The sequence below is a fragment of the Dermacentor andersoni genome, chromosome 7 (genome assembly GCF_023375885.2).
Source record: "Dermacentor andersoni chromosome 7, qqDerAnde1_hic_scaffold, whole genome shotgun sequence".
Lineage (NCBI taxonomy): Eukaryota > Metazoa > Arthropoda > Arachnida > Ixodida > Ixodidae > Dermacentor > Dermacentor andersoni.
Window position 1 is genome coordinate 90688190 of NC_092820.1, and position 13921 is coordinate 90702110.

The 13921-nt window shown below is 40.9% G+C and overlaps 1 protein-coding gene across 1 annotated transcript; it reads left to right on the forward strand.

Annotated features, from left to right (window-relative positions):
• Window positions 1-663: 663 nt before the first annotated feature.
• LOC126534777 (uncharacterized) lies at window positions 664-12797 on the forward strand. Its single transcript, XM_050182019.3, has 3 exons — window positions 664-796; window positions 9611-9670; window positions 12400-12797. Exons 1-3 carry the CDS (start codon window positions 757-759, stop codon window positions 12672-12674), a joined length of 375 nt encoding a protein of 124 aa, XP_050037976.1. The 5' UTR covers window positions 664-756; the 3' UTR covers window positions 12675-12797.
• Window positions 12798-13921: the final 1124 nt, after the last annotated feature.

Here is a 13921-nt window from a genome sequence, read left to right on the forward strand (position 1 = left end):
CTATCACTGACATCAATCGTATCAATACATTTGAAATGATTACGCATTTTTTAGCGCCACATTTACGTCCATCATAGCCAGACCAGTGTCGGCACCGTGGAGAAGCTCAGGTACTCTAATCTGTGAATTAACATCGCTGAGACAATCAGCGAAACCCAGAAGTTTAGTATAGCTCTGGCAGGAGCTGACTGAGAGGAAGGTAGGTGTGCATCCGCTTGGCTGTGTTGCATTATTGTCCCGCAAAACTCCCTGTGTAACTCTGGAGTTCTTACCACCTACGCACATGTCCGGTCGATAACAAGGCAAGACAGCACGAATGCACAAGACAGTGGTGTTAGTGCATTAGCCTTTGAAACACTTTACATTAAACATAACAATAACAGATGCGATTCGTCGTAGCGCACAAGACGTACCGCCACATATCGCCATATGAACTTCTGGCGCTGCATGTGGCTAAGTGATATATCATTTCGTTGATCTTCATTTAGTATATGTTCACGGCCTTAAAGCAAGCGATATTCTACGAGTCTTCCTTGTGAGGTCAGATGCCGTGCGGGCTCTGTTTTTGTAGAAGTAGAAATATCAAGTACATTTTTTTACACCTATAGCGTGCCTGACATTTAACAGGCGCAGATGTCGCTTTCCTAGATATAAGGCTCCATTTGTGCTGATATTGGCGATGCCTTGTTCTGAATTGGCTTACCTGATTTGAAGCCTCTTGTACTTTTACATAGCTAGAGGAACACATCACGAAATATGTCCAGGACAATCCTCTTCTTCTTGTTAGTAACGTTGGGTAAGTCTTCTAACTTCTGTAGCTTATGCAAGAAAAGTTCCGCTGCGTTTTGTGTGGACATTCTTTTGTGGTTGTTTGTTTGTTATGAAATTCTCCCGCGAGTGTGGTGAAAATCTGCATGCCCCTGTTTTACTTTATTCTATTATTTTCAACCGCACTGAGATATATGCTGCTAGTTGTTGAATGCCGAGCTTTCATCTTTGACAAATGCCTTTTGGAGAGGGTTCATTGGACTAGAAAGAAATGTTTAGCACAATGCATTGGCGGGCTAATTCTGAGGGTAGCGCCTTGTTCTGCCGTCTTTCTTGTGTCCGTTGTTCTGCGATAAACAAAGTATTTATAATTCATTGAACTAAATTGTGGTGACTATTATTTTATTTTTAAAGAATGTTTTACTATTTAGCGTAATCATTAAACCTCAAATGACACTTGCTTCCCTATTAAAAACCTATATGCCCTACAATCCCCATATCTGATAATGAGACATGATACATATACGATCCCAGATCAAAACCTGTTTTCCCAATCGGCATATGATTGTATTGTATACGACAGGTATGACAAATATCGGGTATTTTCAAATGACATTTGTAATTGAGCGCTGCAATCAATAGAATGTGTGGCACCTAAATATCGCAAATGATACTCTCGGATACCTGTCATCATGAATGCTCTATTCTTATAACATTCTGGTCCTCTGGGGCAACGTTGTATTGCATTTGGATGTTATAGTCACTTCTTACTTTCATTCCTTCCGAACTCTTTATGTTGAGCTTGTCACCGTTCAAAATCTAGGGCAACATATTTCTACTTTTCGAAAGAAAGGAAACTGACCACAAAGTATGATTCCTGTACAATAAGCACGCGGGTACACTGTAACTCAATCTACCAGAAACCTAGCTTAGAATTTAGGCGAAATTGGATTTATTATACATTTTCTTGCATAAGAAGCTACACGAGAACTTATCGAAATACTATAAAAATTGATATCTATTTTATCTGCAACAATAATATAGAGGTCACTGCCTATTCACCCAATTTGATTCCGTAACTCTTTCGCTACAACCTAAATAATATGGGTGACCTAAAGGAGATTACCACAGTAACAAGCGGATTCATAATGTTAGTGTACTCTTTTAAATTTACCTTTATTTGTACACCTTCTGCACAGTGGTCTTCCCGAAGATATGCAGGGTGTGAACCAACACATGTTTTCGTGACAGAACTGCAGGCTTCGTCGTTCTCTTAGCGCAGGCGGTGGCAACATTCTGGACTATGTGAAATTTATTTGCTTTGCTTAAGGAAGCACATATCTTTTATCTGCCGTGAAGTACATACCTTGTCAAATTTTTTTGTTGTCAAATACCTCCTAGGTGCTACCCGATGACACCTAATGAAATTGTTGGGGTGCCCCTTATTTCCTCTGAGCCGCAGATGTACTTACTTCCTTGGCCTTTATATAATCCGCAGATGTACTCACTTCCTTGGCCTTTATATAATCCGGGCAGCAATTAATTTGTGAATATAGCATTTACATGGAAGGTACAGTGTGGATCACACATTTCAGATCATTATTTGTACAAATATACTATAATTTGGTCTTTTGGCAAACCTATGTAATACGCCAAGGGAAAATTCACCTGTCTATCACAAAATCCTAAGCACGAGACAAACCTAGAATTACCCTTAGCTGATATTCAGCAAAGAGGTGGCTGTGGAGATAGGCCGGACGCAATCGTTTTGTGCGCTGAAAGTAAAAAAAATTGTTGGCTGCTATTAGGAGTTCTGAAAACAGTACGCTGCTGAGTTTCCATAAGCCTTTACAAAACACCAGCATCGGACCAAACGTGTTCCTTTATCTGACTGCTCGAAAGCATTGTTGACCCACTTCATCTCGCTTTGTTTTTGAAGAAACGTTATTTATACTTTTTCAACACGTACTTATCCATCATGAATAAGAAGTATTGCAACAGAAAAAAATTTAAAGCTTTGTGTGTTTCGTATCTCAATGTCATGTTACATATGAATGTGCTCTTTCTTTCCCGTGAGCACATATATAGAAAATAAATGCTACTCCTCTCACTTCTTTCCCAAGATTTAAGTATACGGGCTGTATTTGTGATTGAAACCTTAAACATTGTGCACCTTGGCCTTAGTAAGAAGCAGAGATGACACGCGTATTTCTCTGTTCATGCCTCTCCAAGCTGTTCCCTCCTGCGATTATATAAATAAGATCCTGGTTTATGAACAAAGTGGCTGAGTCCATGCGGAACCAGCAGTCGTATTCAACAAATACTTCACACCTCTCCAAGCTGCTCTCTCCTGACATTTTGCAGACGAGATTCTTGTTATAAGCAAACTGGATTGGGAAACATAAAAACAGCAGGCGTATACATCATTCATTCCTGCCTGTCTATGCTGCTTCTTCCTTAAGTTTTATAGCCAAGACCTTTGCTTATAAACAACGTCGCATAGCACACACGCAAAAAGCTCTACTATAGATCAAATACTCGTTTTGGGTGCTTGCAGCTTGGAAACATTTTAGCGATGAACCATTCAAAAATTCACCTTTAAACGCACTCTCCCTCAATAGAACTGTCTACCGTATTTTCTGTGTTGCGATTGTGGGCACCAGTGTGACATCTTCGTGACGAAAAGTGCTTGTTCTTAACGCATATATTTGAAATAATGCAAATTTAACGCACACCTGTCTAAGTCATTGCGAAAACCGGTGTCCAAAATGCACTTAGGAGGTGGTGGCAAGGCGCTGACACTGTTGCTCAAAGGCGTGTCTATTTTTTCTTTAAGAGTGTCTTCCAACAAAAAAAAAAAACGAGTATTCTTGCTACCTAATGAAAGAAGACACTGAGCGGATTATAAAATGCTTTGAATTTTAGGACGTGTACACTTTTGTGTTCACGGTGACGAAATTCTGTAGGTGCCTTGACTGGTTCCCCCAGCGTATTTATGGGAGAAGCTCATTTAGTCGTTGATATCTGGCGACAATCTTATTTCAGTGCCTGGCTGAAGAGCCAGAAAACCATATTAAAACTAAGGGGTCACAGCAAACGCTCGAAGCACGGTTGTCAATATGACACGATGTCTGCAGCTATTTGTGACTGGTTGAGAATTGGGCAAAGTTGCAACATTCTTCAGTGCGTCGCGCAGCCACATAAACATGTGTACAATCAGTGATCACGTCAGTACTGAAGAATTGTGTACGATGTATTAGAACGTACACGACCGTACCAAATGAACTAAGTACAGAAGCCATTAGTTGACATAGGAGCCTTATTAAATGCATACATCACGAGCTAGAGCATGAGATCTCCACCAAATTGGTGAGGGGCGAAGAACTTAGAGATTAGATCTCTGAGCGCCTCATTGAAGCGCTGCGTTAGACCATTCGTCTGTCAGTGCTAACTGCTACCTTGCTAACGACGTTTAAAGGAAAAGCATTGTCTTTGCAGCACAGAATATTCGGAGGACCACTGTGACTAAGAATTATAAATAGTAAATAAAATTCGCAAGTTTCAGGCTGTTGTGTCAACAAAACGGTGTAAGCTGCAGCATAGTGCTTCAAGTGGTCTATGGCCGCAATGATTCTACTTTTGACGACAGTACTCTGTAGAATTGGTCTGTGCACATCGATGTCGACTAGATCAAGGAACTGAGGAGGGCACAGGAATGGCTGCGAAAACAAAGACACGATGCGTAGGAAAATTGTCGTGTTGAAAGTCCAGCAGAGACCAATGTAGTTGTACGCAAGCGGGCATTCGCACATACCACTCCAGTACATCCTCGCACAATATTTAGCATTGATATCAAAGAAACCATTATGTGCACACTAACCGTCAGTGTGGAAAGTATGACAAATTTCATTTAGGTAATATGACAAAAAAGCAACCAATGGATACCACCAAAAAGATTTTGTTTTTTTTCCAAGACAAGAATCTAAGTGGATTGGCAAAGCTGGAAGCCTGACATCGCAAAGCTCGAGAGTGTACAGCTGAGAGATCTCCCAAAGGTATTTTAACATAGTGTCAATCAACAGATATAGCAGTTTTTCGGAAACCATGCTATATTTGCACGCGACACAGGCACAGTGTCGAAGGCCGAGAGGCAAGCACTGTGGGGTGTGGCTGGCTAGCGAAAAACGTCGTCAATATCTGTGTCTTTGTGGCTGGAAGCAGAGACTACGCGGCTATCAAATTTTGTGGCCGAAAAGGTGCATACTAGCTGGTATGATTGGTGCTCGCAGCACCTACAGCGTAACCATGCCTGGTTGTCGGTGACGATATCGAATGGGAGAAAGTATAAATAGGGAAAACTTTTCTAGTGTTCAGATAATGTCCAAACATTTTTCTCTTCGGTGAATGAACATTTTGTCTCAACATTCATACCATACGGTTCGAGTATGCAACAACTAATTCCGGAAAGCTCAGTTTGCGGATAGCCAGTAGAGTGAGAAGGCCAACGCCGCATCCAAAGAGTACGAAATTCAATAGCCATTGAAAGATGTGCATGGTGTAAGGGCGGCGACGCGAGCAGACAGTGTAAGTGCTTGATTCCCATCTCACACGCTGAAGACCAAGCTTAACATTAAGGGTCATGATATTAGGTGCGACATTTCATGCAGTAAGCCTAGAAAAGCCTACAAAAAGCCAAGAAAATACACCCAATGACCACTGAAGAGGTCTAGTTCCTTGAGCCAGCGTGATTCGAGAAACCCGTCCACCCGTCTATGATGATCGGTGCGGGAATATGACCTTGTTTAGAAGCGAAGTGACCCTAAAATGTGAGTTCCCACCCCAAAAGTATCAAATGAAGCCGACAAACAAAGGCACCAAAGACAATACAAGAAGAATTACTAGTACCTGATAATGGAATTAAGGAAATGATAAATTAATACAGGTGAAAGTGGAGGAAAAAACAACTTGCCGCCGGTGGGGAACGGTCCCCTGTCATCGCGTGCGATGCCCTACCAATTGAGCTACAGCGGCGCCGTTGTCCCATCCGGTTTCTCGGGTATTTATGTATTACTACGAGAACCAATTCTTTGAGTGTTAGCCAGCGCCACCACTAACAAACCTTGGCGGCGGATGTGGAACGTTCTTTCTGCCGCAGGCGTCATGAGTACGTGATTCTTTTGGGGTGATAGCAACTGGTTAATGAACCCACACGTTGTAACGGAAGATGTTGCAACATTTCTTTTTCGGCGGAGTACAGCAACTGCTTGGTATATCCCGCCATTTTTATACTATTCTTCTGGCAGTCGTTTTTCTGCAGCAGCCACAAATACGTTTGCGTCTAACATATGGTTTCTTGCCCTAAAGAAATATTTTCTTCAAAGTACTAACACTTTCCAAAAAGCGCAACAGTCTGTAGTTCAAGATAACCACCAAATGATTCGCATAGCAATAACTAGGCGACTGAAATGACACTTAATTAGTTTTTGACTTTCAATTAGAAATTCAAACATTCGGCGAAAAGAAGCTCCAAATATTTGCTAAAATAAACGAGTTATGGGATTTGTACGCTAGAATCGCAATCTGATTATTGGGCACGCCGTAGTGGAGCCTCGGAAATAATTTGACTTCTAGGCTTAGTTAACATGCGCCTGAATTTAGGTGCACTAACTTTTTTTTTCTACTTTGCCTCATTGCATTGCTGCTGCTGGGTGCGGGATGAAACCCCCCATCTCATGCTCAGCAGCACGACGCAGTGGCCACTGATTTATTGCGATGGGTAAAGTGATCGCATCAGATGTAGCATTGTTTGACATCCGAGTGTAAATTGTCGCTGAGTTGAAGATGAGATTCAATGATGACGGGCGCTGGGACAGCAATAGCGGTCTCTATTATGCGCAATGCTTTAACCGCGCCAGGTTGCTGGATTTGCCCACGCCTTAGAATTCATTGCCGCGCTAGATCGCGTCTACAGCTTGCTCTGCTGCTGTCGTAGCATGTGGGCCACTGTTGTTTCCTTACCGTTCTCGTGTGCTTGGCTGGATCTTTTGCTCCCGAAGCAATAACTGATTGCTTGCGTAATACTGTGGGGTATTCTATAAATTCCATGTATTGCACATGTCTTTTTCTGCTACTGGGTAAATTTTGATTACCTGTACTTGGGCAGCAACGATAAAGGAACATGTACCTATGTGCACCAACTTTCTATCTTACTCGTTCAAGTGCAGTGTATCACCGATGACTGAAATGGACAGTCGACTAGGTAAGCACATACATAATACCCCCTACCCACCTGCTTTCAACAACCGGTTGTCCTGCACTCAGCACCAGTCCCACAAGTCGCGAGCTTGCTCTAGCAGCGAAGCGAAGGTTGCGTTACTGGGAGGGCTCTGAAATGGCCAAAATGGAGGGGCATCTGACCATCCAATACTTCCTCCTCTGAAAGAGCTACTGGTAGTCTTTCATTCATCTGAACTGCTTTTTTTTTTTGGGGGGGGGGGGGGGAATAATCTGTATAGGTTATGTTTGTGCTACTCAGCGTTAAATCAATCGAGTTCATCTTAGTAGTGTAAGCTTCTTTTCTTTCTGATCCACTTGGCTCTCCTCTCGGTCCGAGTCTAACAACCATTCTTTTACGTAAGCTGCAGGGCGTGGCTTTACCCAACCGTAATAGCCCATCACCCAATCACAGCAGCTGCGGACACGCTCGCTCTCTTCACGTGCAGTATTTCCATCAGTTAGCGTGTTAGACGTAATTTACTGCTTTTACTCGAAAACAAATGCTGCTTCTATTGTGACTCATTTGCAATGTGTCTGTTTGAGAGCAATGCACAACACGTTTTTATCAGATAGTACGCAAACTCACAAAAATTATTACTGGAGGGATGACAAAGTAATTCTTGATATATGGTTGTGTGTTGGTAGCGTAAAAACAAAAAAGAACTCTTCATGGCCGTGCACAAGGGCTTAATTTGATCCGTGCAGCTGCAGACGAAGCTTGCATCATTTAAATGTGTTTATAAATGTAGCTCCTTCAAAACAAAACTCGTGAAGAATGTTCCTGAAGACCAAATAAGCTTGCTAACGGAAGACTACAGTTTGGGATAAGTACTGCGATACTGCTGAAGATCGGTGAGCGGGACACTGAAGATGAAGGCTCAATGGAGCATGAAAGCCTGAATGCAGCCCTGGTAATGACACGGTAACAATGATAGATAAAAAGTTACGCCTGAAGCGCATATCGATTTCCCAGTCTAAGAAAGCAATCACTTTCAGGTTAAGATACCCGTAAACCTACTGGTGCTGACTATCTAGGAACTAATTGTTATGGCGATGCCTGTGCTTGGTCGTATAAATAAATATACACTTCTTTGGTGTATATATTGTGAAATTACAGTACCCTTTACGCACCACTGTTCACTCAATTTTTATTGACTTCCACATGTTCTTCTTGCTTAGCTTAGTGAAACCTGTATCAAAGCATCGTAGTGGAGCATTCAACGATTACACTTTGCAGTGGCCGGCTGCCATCTCAATCACGTTACAGACAATAAAAATAGAAAGCGAGGTTCCTTTACCTTCTACTGGAGACTTATATTTAGAGCACTAACAAGTTGTGCTTAAGAACATAAATTTGATCATATCCTTCTCCTTCATTTTGTTTAGGCCACCTGCTGAACAGACTAGTTCCGTAATTCTCCAGTGCGCTTCCCTATCGAGCACTTACTCGGCTAATGCTCACCGTTAAAATGAAGAAAAATGGGTATTACACACTGGAGGGCTTGTCTCCTGACCATTGTCTCGTCACAAGGGCAACGTCCACATTTTCTGTGTATATGTCTACATTTTTTCTTCTAAGACAATCAAACTATGCCTATACACGGTGTTTTCAAGATGGCTGCGGCATCATTTGGACGAAGTAACTGACTGCAAAACTAACTTTACAACTTGTCAAGGAGGAAGAGGAGACAAATGGGAGGAAAGACAGGGAGGTTAGCCAGTGGACAAGTTGTTAAACAACTTGTCAAAGCATTCTACTAACCCTGCAGAATGCGATGGCCCAAATTTGAATAAAGAAGCTGAAAATTTGGCATGTATGTGCTGACTGAGAAGACAAGTCAATGAAAGGATTAGCTAAATTTCACCTACGTAAATTTAGAGAACTGTTAAAATGGGTGCAGTGCAGGGAATGCGGCGCATTTTGTTTTCATCTAGCAGGCAGGGCCCTCCAAAGGGAATATAAGAGCCTTGTATTTCGCGTAATTTTACCTGTTTTATTTTTCATAAAATAAAAATGGGTCAAAATATACGACCATGGTTATCTTTTGTGCAGCTAGTCACACAATTTATCTTGTCGTTTAGGAGCAACAAATCAAAAGTACAATAAAAAGGTGATATTTCGGTTCCATTAAGGTTGTTAGTTCATAAAGCACTCTTCGTTGTTTGCATTGCATCCCTCAGCAAATGAGTTCATCTTTGTTTCTCAGAACAAATGGCTAACGGTTTACGAGAATTGAGACATAGTTTACAAGCGCTAAATGTATGTGAGACAAGAACGAGGAGCACACAAAATATTACGCTGTTGTCGTCTTACGTCTTTGCAACGCTAGGTATACACGTGCCCATACTGAAATACGCACCAAGCAGTGAATTTATCTTCAGAAATTGTATTCATTTATTTGTTTTATTTATATTCTTGACTACTGCGATCTCAGCGAGATGATAGCAGGCGGGGAGGGGGTACATAGCAATCTGTGTTGGAGAATAACATTCAAATTGCAAGACACATGAAAATAAACAATATTAAAATCAATCAATAATAGCGACGTTTTTTTTTCTTTTACAGTTGTGTGCGTCATTGATGCGTATCCAAAGCTGCAACTTCAAGAAGCTGCTGCTAACGAAGGTTTGTATCTATAAAATATTAATTCATCATATGTACACTAAAGGAGCTGTGAATATATGCACTGTACGTATGAGGTAATAAAACAAACAGAATGCTGTTATTTAAGACATATAGTGAATGGCCCCGCAAGGGTTGCAGATCTAGAGAGCATGAACAGAAAATAATACTGTGGTAGCCTGTGAAACGCTACATATTAATACATACATAGGTGCAAGCTGATGAGATCTAAGGTTTATTTACTCGTAGTTGGCGAGAATATACTACAATCATGCTGCAGTGTAAAGAGGCACATTGATACTATGTTGTGCGATTTCAGGATGCTGGTGGCCATTAATTAATTTCACCTATTATTCTGACTCCCTTTGTAATTTGTGAGGAGGTACCCGGTGTGAACACAAATTTGTTCTATGATGAAACAATCTCGGAATAAGATTAGTTGAGTAGGCCTACCTTCAGCAGGTCATATTTGTTAATCTTCATTGATGGTTATGCAATCACTGATAGTGACACTAAATAGTACACTTTAGTATGGTAACCTTAAAATGATAATTTTTGAGGTTTACTACATAGAAAAAGGTGTAATTTATAAAAATCTTAAAATTTACATATCACTTTCAATTAGGACAAAAATTTTTCTAGTGTAGCTCTTTTGTTAAACTGTACAATAATGTCTTAGCAAATAAACTTTCTTCACACGTCCACATTTTGCGGACAATGCATTCTTTATTATTCCATCAAGGCTGCCCATGATCATACAATCCTCCAAAAAGATCTAGAACTTATCTTTCTTTGATGTAACACTTGGCTAATCGAGCTAAACATTTCTAAGTGTAACATTATCTTTTTAAGCCACAAGCATACTTACACTACGTTTTTATTAAATAAACAACATCAACGTATTGCATTAAACAACCTCTCGTGGTGAACGCACATTTCATACATATGTGCCAATAGTTGGAGATGATTAGGATACATACGCCACAAATTGCATAATTCCGCTCAACATATTCGTAAACTAGCTCACCTAAAACTTGTTCGACCTCTGCTCGTAAGTGCTGCATCTATATTGTCTCCCCATCATCAGCATTTGATCAGAACACTCGAGTTTGTTCAGAACATCACTGCGCGTTTTGTTTCATGTTTTTTTTTTTACTCTAGTAGAAGCATAACCCAAATTAAACACAGCCTCTCACTACAGTTCTTGCTTAATCCTCATGACATAAGCGTGCTACTATTATTTCATAAATACTTCCATAACACAGCTTCATCAGCTCTACACCTTTATCCTCCTCACTACACGTCACAGCGGGTGTACAGTCCGTTTAGTTTCATGCGCATCTACGGCAACAGTAATTCATTCAACTGCCCCGCTATTCCGAGAGCCATTCGTCTTTGTGATCCCCCCCCCCCCCCCCTACACCGTAGCTTGTGAGAGTGACAAAGCGAACATTCAGCTTGTTCCAACAACGCCTTTTTCCAACAACTCCGCATGACCTAACGTATTATTGTTCTTTTTTTTCATTCCTTTTCCCTTATTAATTTGCAAACATGCGTTAAATACTATTTTGTGATAGAAAGTTTGTGTCCCGCTCGCCTTATGATTCTATTGCTCATATTGTGCTCTGTCTTGACTTTTTTTTTTAGATTAAGCTGTCGCGTTCAAAACCATTCGGTTTGTTCTTTCTACGTATTTTAACACCATATTACTTAACAAACGAGAAAAAAGTGGGTTAGCCAAGCGACTCAATTTTCATTAGTCATATCATAAGACTCCAATGAACACTGACACAAAGGACAACATACGAGAAACTACATGCGCTTATTAAACGAAATAAAGAAACGATAAAAATATTGCAATTTCAAGTGGATAAAAAACAACTTACTGGTGTTAGTGTTAGCCAGCGCCACCAAGCACAGACCTTGGCGGCAGATGTGGAACATCCGCCGCCAAGGCCTGAGAAGGGCCCTTGTCGCTGTTTGCTTGACGTTTCATTGAGTGTAAAATCGGCAATTGGTATCACTTTGAGAACCCAAGTGCTTTCGCGCAGCGCAGAGGTACTCTTAAATAAAGCTGCAGGTTTAGTAACTGAACAAATGTTTTAACAAAGAAAATGTTGCAGTAACGAAGTGAATGCTCATTCATGCCCCTTTTTAATAGACCAGAGTAGAGTGAGTTGATATTATCACTGTACTGAATGGGCTGCGCCGTGGGGAGCTCTGGAAAATGCTTATCATTATCTCGCTGAAGGTGGCGCTGGAGTTTTTACGCGCACATGCAACGTTTAGCTTCGTAAGTTCACACAGACCTTCAGGGCCCGGTAAAATTATTGCCAAGCCATTTTATGATGACGTGAGTAGCGGTAGGGTACTAACTGTAATGGTGAGATCAAGGTAATTGCAGTGAGGAAATGATGCGGAATAACGCATGCATTGATAATTGGAAAGTGTTGTAGAAGCCTCAGTTCAACATTACCTAACATGGGTTGTTGATAATAAGTTTATGTTGTGAGGCGTGATTTGGGACCACTTTGTTTTTATGAGAATGAAAATTCATGGAAACAAAGTATTTTACAAAATATATTTTTATTCTGAACAACTAATATTTTCACTGAAATGTGTTGAAGTTAAAAATGACTCGTTCCTTCCGGTAAAAACACTGGATAATTGAAGTCTTTTTTTGTGCGACAGCGAACTATTACAGCACATCTGTAATTTTTTTCTCAAAACAGGGGGTCAGGTGAGCCTTCTACGGAAGAATTTAGTGCGAGAGCAAGGGGAAACTGCAAGCAATGACGGCCACAATCGCATGAATATTGATGAAAGAGATGACGAGGATGAGGAGGAGGAGGAAGAAGAGGATGAAGTAGAAGACGACGAAGATGAAGATGAAGAAGAAGAAGAAGATGATGATGAAGAAGAAGAAGAAGATGACGACGACGACGACGAAGACGACGACGATGATGATGATGATGATGATGACGACGACGATGACTCGGAGGAATAGGAAAACATTTAAAGTGGTGCAGTATTCATCGCACACGTTAAAATACATGTTTAAAGCATTCTTGGTCTAATAACTGCATATAAAATTATGGTTGTTCAGGCATTGCAACAGCTTTCTAGATTATTTGTGCGTCTTTTAATTATTTCTTTGAAAATTTCCTGAATTCCTATAGCTCATCGTAAACATTATGGCATGTGTACTAAGTCTCTTACACACTACTTCCAGCTTGTCATATTACTACGTTGTTGCGTAGTGTTGCCATAGTTAACAGTATTACGTCATTTTTCCCTAGTACTTCCTTTGCTTCGTCCTTAAAGGACAAAACAAGAGAAATAATAAGATGGGTATACCAGGAAATTATATTTTCTATCGATCTTCGTACAATATATTTCAATGCGACTGATTTTACCAGTCTAAAGATGTTTTGCATGAACGTAAATGAACAGCTAAAAGCAGTCAGCAAACCGGCATTGTGCTGCAGGCGTTATCGCGTTTAACTATCGTTATTGGAGGAAAATTGTCACCCAAATATTACAGAGCCCTTTAAGAAGACCTTTGTTCAAGATCTTCAAGGAATATATAAATATGGGCATACAGTTTATTCAGAACCCCACCCATGCTGAGGGCAGAAACCCTGTTTTTGAAGGTCTCCTGCTACGTATACGAATGTACAAATACATAGGCAGCGTTAAAAAGCGTGAGATATCATCAGCGTGCTAATGTACAACTGACACCTCTCCCCTTTGTCCGCAACTAGCGCTCACTTCTGTTTGTTTCCTTTGTAGGCCGCCACAAATACTAATGTCAGCTGATAACTTAAACCGCACACTTAATGCGTTTCCCGTAGTGTTATATGTAAGCATTCTTTGATGAGTGCCCCAGCAAAATATGTCCATCCCGTGACGCCATCTATCTGCAAAATAAATGCATAATTGGTCTTATCAAACGTGATCGTTATAATAACGTAACAGAAGATGATTCGAAACGTTACAAAAAAAAAAAAAGACATAAGTGCTACTTCTGTTGCCGTCGCCGCGTCAAGGTTCTACCAAAAAAAACGAAAATGAAGAAGTTAAGAAAACTGCGCGGCATAATAATGATAAAGCGACCGTCCATCTATACGTTGTCCCCGGTCTGCGGAAAGCCAAGTTGCCTGATTTGCCGTGCCTAGACGACGAGACCATTGCCCCCTCCACGCCGGAGAAGGACGGCACCTCAACCACTCGGGAAACCTGCTAATAAAGTTG

Bases quoted from the DNA above. Each gene is read 5' to 3' on its own strand.
- LOC126534777 (XM_050182019.3), top strand. From the start codon at position 757: ATGTCCAGGACAATCCTCTTCTTCTTGTTAGTAACGTTGG. The intron at 797-9,610 runs GTAAGTCTTCTA...TTTCTTTTACAG, and splicing joins CTTCTTGTTAGTAACGTTGG to TTGTGTGCGTCATTGATGCG. The intron at 9,671-12,399 runs GTTTGTATCTAT...TTCTCAAAACAG, and splicing joins AGAAGCTGCTGCTAACGAAG to GGGGTCAGGTGAGCCTTCTA.